This window comes from Coenobita brevimanus, chromosome 98 (genome assembly GCF_032717465.1).
Source record: "Coenobita brevimanus isolate Jiangsu-jjx chromosome 98, ASM3271746v2, whole genome shotgun sequence".
Lineage (NCBI taxonomy): Eukaryota > Metazoa > Arthropoda > Malacostraca > Decapoda > Coenobitidae > Coenobita > Coenobita brevimanus.
The window spans coordinates 1394835-1403235 of record NC_137051.1 but is presented as its reverse complement, the minus strand read 5'-3'; the positions used below and the strand labels follow the sequence as shown (position 1 = coordinate 1403235).

General features: G+C 40.8%; 1 protein-coding gene across 1 annotated transcript; it reads left to right on the top strand.

Annotated features, from left to right (window-relative positions):
- The first annotated feature begins 241 nt into the window (after nucleotides 1-241).
- On the top strand, nucleotides 242-7196 carry LOC145414080 (uncharacterized). The gene is made up of 6 exons (XM_080283643.1): nucleotides 242-347; nucleotides 1522-2148; nucleotides 3173-3414; nucleotides 4037-4177; nucleotides 6314-6406; nucleotides 7027-7196. Exons 1-6 carry the CDS (start codon nucleotides 311-313, stop codon nucleotides 7153-7155), a joined length of 1269 nt encoding a protein of 422 aa, XP_080139769.1. The 5' UTR covers nucleotides 242-310; the 3' UTR covers nucleotides 7156-7196.
- The last annotated feature ends 1205 nt before the right edge of the window (nucleotides 7197-8401 follow it).

Genomic DNA, 8401 nt, shown 5'->3' with positions numbered 1-8401 from the left:
GCTAAATGGAAGGTTATGTCTCCCTATCTAGCGCGAAAAATGTTAAACTGGCAACACTAGATACAAGCGTATATTATTAGAGTGTTTATAATATCATGATAAAAGTTATTCCATGAGCTTACCATGAAACATACAATGCCAATTACTAATTTAACTAAAATACTTTTTAATAAACAAGGAGTAAATACAATTTTATCTTAAAGTACAAACAAATGAATGATCGCGACCAAACAATACAAGGAAGAAGGAGAAGAGCCGCAAGTACAACATTTTTAGTAGTTTCCAACAGGCCTTCAAGAAAATTAAATACATGGACACCTTAGTAGCAAGCAAACTAAGTCAGTTCTGTAAGTACTTCGTTATTTACCTACTAATGCCCCAGTTCACTGGGAACAGACAGTAGCTTCTCTTGGCCTTGTCATTTATGGATGCTACATACCACACTTTAAACAACGGGAAATAGAATTGCCACAGTGATGAGTATGGCAAAACTCAGTGTACTGAATAGGCTTAAAACACTACATTTCTTAACTACAGGTACTACCTTTTTAATTTTTTTATTTTGCCTTGAGACAGTTTTGGAGAGTACCTTCATCATGTTAGGATGGCAAACCGTGTCCATCACCCCAGTGGTATGGGAGAGTTTGGATTTTTTTCCCCCCAAGGACCAAGAGTGGGGGTGGGGGGATCTTTTGTGTTTCACTGCACATACTTTGAGTTAGTACTTTCATGGTAGGTAACAGAATTCTCCACCTGACTCCATCTACTACTGCATCTCCATTAAAATGAGTGAATCTGACCCTATCTAACTCAATGAAATCAAACCCCTTCATTCCATTGCAGGTGGCTCTACAATAAGTGATAAGCCAAATGAGTTCCTGTAACTCAGGACACCACTTACAGTGCCAGGTGGCAACCATGTAACCAAATAACAGGATGAAGTGGAGCCTACTATGGTGCATCTGTTAACTAGCTGGAGAGATGCATGTGTAACATCCATTCAGGACCCAAACCTCCAAACTAATCCCCACACCTCCTTGGCGAGGTGCTTTTAACTGCAAGGGAACATCTGTTCACTGTATGGAATGGCCCTGTAGGGGTAATTGCTTGCCCACGGTTGATGGGGTTAGGTTACACAACAATGACTGCTTTTTCCTTATACGATCGCTGTGATGCCTAATTTTGTGTTGTATGATTATTTGTCTTGCTTATTGATTTGCAAGTGCTAAATTCTTATATGATTGGTGTTCAAAAACATCCGTCATAAAACGAGGGCATGCTGTAACCCTCCCCCTTTTTTATACAGTGCATTGAAGGTATTCCTGTTATAAACAGATACACTACTGTAAATATATGGTACTGAGTATAGGAGAGGGCAGCTCTCATTATTATTCCTTTTTTTAATGCTTACCACTAATGACTGGTTATTACCCTTTATACAACAACATTCACTTGACATATTGTAAATAACAGTCATTTATCATAGCATGCTTCATTGAGGCTTGCCCTTTTATTTTCCAGTTGATAATCTACTTGGCGATGATGTGGGCAACCAACATGCAGATTCTCAGAGGAAGGAAAACAGGAGTAAGAAAAAGAAAAAACTAAAAAAAGCTGCTCAGTCAACAAAAGAGATACAGGTGGATGAATCACCTGGTGCAGAAAGAAAGAAAGAAAAACCTGACAAAAAACAGAGAAAAAAGGATGTACAAGAAAGTCCTTCTGAACCAGTCAAGAGCCAGAGTTTAGATGTCAAAACCAGAACCTTCAATACTTTTACCCAAGAAGCTGGAGAACAGAAGCCAGAAAAAGAGAAGTTCACGGATGATGGGTTTAAGATTGTTTCATCCATACCTGATGATGACTCGGATGTGTCTGATGCATTTGAATACGACAGTGAAGCTGAGGACGAATTCAGTCAGTGTCAGAAGCCTGAGAGTGTGAGAAAACCTAATACTAAAGTCCATAGTGTGCCTTCTAAGATGACCAAAGATGGTTTCAAAATAGTTGAAGAGATTCCACCTGATGACAGCGACATCAGCGATGCTTTTGAGGGGGATGAAGGATTGGGCATGGAGCCAGAAACTGGATCAGAGAGTCTTCACAAGAATGTTAAGAAACCAATACTACAGATTATGAACGATTTTGGTAAGGTCATGAAATCTACTTTTCTGAGAATCATGAAAAGTTTCCCAAATTTCTACAGTATCTTTCTTTGCCTTTTGCCTAGACTTTACCTTCGAATTCTTTCATCCATCATCATCTCCAGTTCTTCTGCATACTCTTCTCTGTGTTTTAGTGCAGATGGCTGGGGTTAATTGCTCATATACCAATCATGTTGCTTGGGGGAGTGATATCTGTCAACCTTGCCATAAATTTCTGGACTAACTTAATCCCAGGCCTATATGCTCCTAATGGGGCACTGAAGGACTAGATGATGGATAATGAATGAATGCAGGTGACCAGGAACTGATAAGGGATAAACACAATATAACCTTTTTTAATGACATTATTGGACAGGGCGATATGGAGGCCATTGGTTTGTGGCCACCTCTCATGGGATTGAGGCATCTGACAACAGATAGATAGATAGATAATTTCTTCCTGTTTCATGCACCGTGAAAAGAAGAAAAAAAAAAATTCATATGGTACACATAATCATAGAAGGACAAACCTACAACATATATATTACAGTTGATTTATTGTGAGTCATCATCATCATCTAGATCTCCCTTCCCACCCCAAGGTGAGGTGAGGTAGAGTCCAAAAAATATTCCATGTTAGAAGTACAGGCACCTGGTAGTTTAGTGGGTAATTAAGGTAATCTAGTTGGATTAAGCCTGTGCAGGTTTATATCCAAGGGGTGGTTGGGGTTTATTGCTCACGTAATGCCACTCAGGGTTGAATGAGGCTGGTCAGTCTCATGTTAAATGTCAGGACCAACTTGCTTAGCTCCAGGCTCCTACACTCCTCAGGGGACAGCATAGGATTAGATGATGGATGACTTTTAGAAGTACAGTACAGAACAAAATAAATTAAAACTACAGGTAATATAGACTGGCAACCAAAGTGAACGAATTTGGAGGCCAACCTGACAGTTCATGAATGACATCAACAAAAACAGAGATAACAATGTTGGAGGTAGGAACACAAACTCTTATTTATTTCACAGGGATTGGTGATGACATATTCCACGGCAAGCCACAAGAGCTAAAAGCAAACAGACCTACAGTAAAGAAGCGAAAGTGGAAAGGCACGACAAATACGGTGACACATGCTGGCAAGAGGAAAGGTGAGACCCATGTGACTGTACTGGACTACACAAAGAGACGAGGGGCTGGCACCAAGAAAACAAAATCAGAGAAAGACGAAGCACTGCAGCCTCAGTTTGGGGGAACCAGCTCATCAGACAGTGTAAGTTACTGACAACTTACATTAAGCTGCACTTCATAGGTTCTTCAGTACTGTAGTTGTATTTGTTTTGTTATACTTGTCCACTATTTGTTCAGTATGGTATTTTCAGCTTGGCCAGACATTGGTTTAAGCAGCAACAATAACAGCAACTGTTACCAAACTATACCATAACAGTTAATGAAACTGTTTTAGTGTCCTGCAACACTGGAACATAATGTAGTGGAGTTCCTGTTAATGAATGATGAAAATTTAACAATCAGGATTAAGAATTATGAAATTCGTTTATGGCACCCAAGTTCCATGGAAAAAACTAAAATGATACTAAGTAACAAGGCACGAGCATTGGCAATTTAGCAGGGACAAAATGACTGGTGACAAATTGCCCTTGGGGCTGAATTGACCTGAAAGCCTATCACAGCAGGTAACCATTTACTAGAGTTTTGTGTATAATTAATAGCATCAAAATTACACATTTTCAGAACTTTTAAAACTACCAGTATAATATTTAGGCTATAGATTATTGATAAATTAATAGTTAAAAATTATATGTTTGGGAACTCTCCTACTCAGATTGCCAGTGTTGTATGATACTGACAGCCAAAGTAATTACGTAAACTTTCAGAAAACCTTGGATGAGAAGCAGCTGAAGAGAGTTAGATATGATGTCTTCAAGCTGGGTATGAGTGGCTTTGATAAACAGAAGAAGGAAGACACCAGGGTGGCACTAGCCATAAGGCTTGGAGCAAAGCCACCAAAGAACAAGGTATTGTACCACTGCTTACATTCACTGTTGGTAGGGGAAGGATTCTTTACAGTATTACACATTTAACGCCAAGGGCATGGGGAACTTGACTATCCTCTTCCACCTTGTATTGGTCAAGGATGTGGCAGCTTCAGCACCCACCATTTGTATAGGATGCACCATACCTCCTACAGTGTACATGGTGGTAGTGGAACATAAATATCTTCCTATGCTTCATGTCTTCCATGAGATCAGAGAGCCCTGCTGTTAGCCTCCTCATCCCATGTGAAAATGATGATGATGATGCTGTGTATCATTGATGAAGAGGAATGCAATTACTGTATTGCTTTTAAAGTACAGTAAACTCTCAGTTATCTGCCATCACAGTATCCTGCCCAGCACCATGTCCGGCACTGCTGGCTCAGCTCCATTAACCCTTCAGATACAATGTTTGACTACAGTTGAACAAAAAAAATTTATTAGGATATTTTTGACAAAAAACAGCATTTTACAGCACAAAATATTGGTCTGGGCAACTGTTTTTCATAAGCTGCATTTTTGTGGGCCACTTTGGACCGGTTTAGACCGCTCTGGACTTAGAAATGATCGCGAGAACGGGCTAATGTTGGTCCGATCCTGTCTGAGCCTGCTATTGGCTGCATGAGTGACTGGGCGTGGCCTAGAAGAATGTAAACAAATGTCGGGGAATGGCGCTAGTTACACAGATTTCATGCTTCCCCTCGATTTTTATCTCGGTCATTAATGCTTTAATCTTATTTCCTGCGCTCTGTAGTAGTACAAAGCCTCTACTTTATTGTAAGATTTATTTGGTTCCCTTCTTGGGTGATCACGGGCTCTGCTAGCATTAAAAATGTAATTTAAAACAAACCTTATTACCAAGTCCGCCATTGTTGACCATTGATGTTAACACCCTGCCACGGATGCTCCTCGCCTCCTTCTTGGCTGTTGCTGACACACATATGTTTGTGCGCAGACTGGTCTCGCCTAGGCTAGCTTGTGGGGCAGGACTGCTTTGGACCTGTCTGTACCGGTCTAATTGTCTCGCCAGAACAGCAATAAGACCGGTTTAAAAGCCTTACGAAAACGCGGCTAGAGGTACAGATACCCCCTGATCCACTTAGCACAGAGAAGCAATTCACAAGTTCATTTGAACAATTTCATTTTTTGGCTACATTCTGACAGTCTACCTGGGTCTGCCATCCCCATGGACCATCATATCTAAAAGGCTTAAAGCAATATCCGGCAAAATTATGCAATATCTGGTGCCAGAACGGGACATAACTGGCCAGTTCTATGCAATATCTGCTGTTGAGGTGTATCAACTGGCTCGTAAACGGTAGCCAACTGGCGCTGTATTACTGTAGTGTATCATTACTTTATCGTGGTTTATGCTTACTAGTAATTTTCATCTTTTACACGTGGGAAAATTTTTAGGACAGAAGATCAAGATGGATCGTAATGCAGTACCTTGCTCGACGGCGAATATCGAGTCGATGGGGGATACCATGCAATATCCAGCTTTTCACATTATTTGGCGTAAGGCTTGACTGAATTACACCTGATAATTGAGTTTACCCTACAGTGAGGGAATCATTGGTCTTCCCATTTTTGTCTGATGATTATTTACAACTAGCCAGATCTAACCAGAATATGAACTATAGTAGATCAATGTCTGTGGCACTAATAGATTAAAGTATTTTTTAATCCTTTAGGGTTGGAGTGTTTTCCTCAGCAAAATAAATGTCAGACTTAAAGCCTAAAGTACTCTGGCAATTCTTCACATTAATAGCTTTTGAGGTTGAGGAGCTTTACTCTGGTTTAGCCTAATGAGGTGGTAAGCCCCATTGCTCAAAATCCTGGTGTCATACTTGGCCTTAACCCCATGATTTACATGATATCTTTTATTACCAGTATATTCTTGCTATCACTAGACAGTTTCATTCAGCTTGGGAGAGACATAAGACTGGAGGGATTAGATATCCTTCATTAACCCCGACACTACTGTACGTAGAGAATATTCCTAACCTAATTAAAATCTGACAGTAGCATGAAAAAACTGTCATTGGATTGAAAGGGTCAAGGGGTTATATGCCTTGTGGAAGGTCCTGTTCCAAAAACGTTCTCTTATTCCTCCAGCACATAAACTACAATGAGTTCCTAGCAAAGAGGAGAGAAGAGAAGAGGAAGGAGGCAGAGGAGCGAGAGATGCAGAGGAAACAGGGCATGAAGGTAAGACTGTATTACCCTTATGTTGAAGTTGCTCCTTTGGGAGGCATGCTGTTGATGGTTCTCTCCCTTTCCTGATTTCTGTTTTCTGCCTGAAGGCTTGCAAGGAAGGATCTCCACAGGTATGGAGTCAGAGGGTAAGTAAAGTATCATTCATCCTGAGTGAACAAGTGTTTTCTGGATTCCACTAAACCCCATACTTAAGTGGGAACACACCCAGGATGATGTAGATATTGAAGTACCATTCAAAAACTAACTCTATTTTCCTGTTGTCCTAGAATGTTTAGTTTTTTTAGTACAGACCCAGGTGAGGTGCCCACATGTACTGGAATATAAACAGGCACACGATGAAAAAGGACCGCAAAAAAGGGAGGGATATATGAGTATGCACAACATGCTGTGATTTTCTTACTTTCTCATTCCTCGTGGTCGCTTCCACCTGATTAAGGCATAAGGCTATAGATAGATAAATTGATACAAGATTTTTCCTTTTTTCTTGATCCTACCTCACCCTATCCATAGGTGGAAAAGGGGCATGAGAATGATGTCATCACAAACCACCAGTACCAAGAATCCTGTGGTACTTTACATTTATTCATATACTATACTGGTTATCATTCCAGGTGTTCAAACCCAGAAAGTCTGAAGAGAGGCCAGTTGTGAAGGCAACAACAGCTCAGATTGGACGCTACAAACACGGAGTCCAGGTGTTGTCAAGGAGAGATATTGCCAAGATCCAGGGTGTTAAATAATATTAATGTATTATATAGAAATAAATGCCAAGTAGAATGGGTTTTCATCCTATCTCTTCACCGTAAACTAAATGGCATAGTATACTACTGTATTGTGTTTAAATACAAGCCAGTATATATCTACCGTAGGGAGGAAAAATAAAAAGGCAAGAATAAATAACTGTCACCATCCACTAACTCGATGTAGTGCTGCTCGGGTGCCTGCCCTCTTCTTTCCTTATTTTTTTCCTTCCTCTTCTGTTTTTCTTTCATTCTTTCCTCTTACTTCTGTCTAGGGGTGACCTTACACTGAGTGACAAGCCAAATGGTTTCCTGATCACCAGGAAACCATTTACTAAGCTGAGTGGTACCATATAACTAAATCATGGTGCATGGTGATTTAGTGGGTAATTAAAGCACTCCAATCAGATTAAGCCAGTGCAGGTTTATATCCAAGGGGTGGTTGGGGTTGACTGCTCACGTATTTGTTAGAATATGAAGCTTCCATAATGTGGTAACAGCAGCAGCACAGAACACACAGAAGAACCACGTCACCACCAACGTTGAGCAGCTGAGCTTGCGCCTACCAGCACGAAACAAGTAAACAATGAACACCAACACTTGGTTTCGAACCATCAGATTTCAAACCACATTATGGTAGCTTCATATTCTAACAGTACTGCCACCCAGGGATGAGTGAGGCTGGTCACTCTCATTTTAAATGTCAGGACCAATTTGCCTTGCCCCAGGCTCCTATGCTCCTCATGGGGCAACAGTGGATTAGATGATGAATGAATGAATGTAATCTACAGGACAGCCTTGGGGTCAAAACATATGGAAATCTATCCTGGCCCGGCAATAGGCAGTGCATTAATCTATGTACTGATCATGATGTAGCACATCCTGTAACAAATTTTATATAATATTCATCATCATCTGGACCTCCTTTCCCACCCTAGGGCCGGGTGAGGAGTAGCAACGTCCAAACAGCCCAAATTTGCCCAATCCAATGGGCCACGCTTCCATTCACTCACCATTCAAGTCCACGGAATCCTGGCTCTATCTGATACGCCAAAAACATTCATCACGTACTGTAGCTTCATATAAACGTATCCAATAGAGTCAATCCAGACACTGTCATGTTAAAATAGGGTGCCAAATCCCTGATAATACGCTTCTCACAACATTCATCCAGCCAGCTCGATCATTTGTCAGTTCCCTAGCCTCACCGACATCCAAACCTCCTCACACACTCATCCACCATATC

Coding starts and splice junctions, on each gene's coding strand:
- LOC145414080 (XM_080283643.1), top strand. CDS start 311: ATGGACACCTTAGTAGCAAGCAAACTAAGTCAGTTCT. Junction 348..1,521: donor AAGCAAACTAAGTCAGTTCT/GTAAGTACTTCG, acceptor TTTATTTTCCAG/TTGATAATCTACTTGGCGAT. Junction 2,149..3,172: donor ACAGATTATGAACGATTTTG/GTAAGGTCATGA, acceptor TTTATTTCACAG/GGATTGGTGATGACATATTC.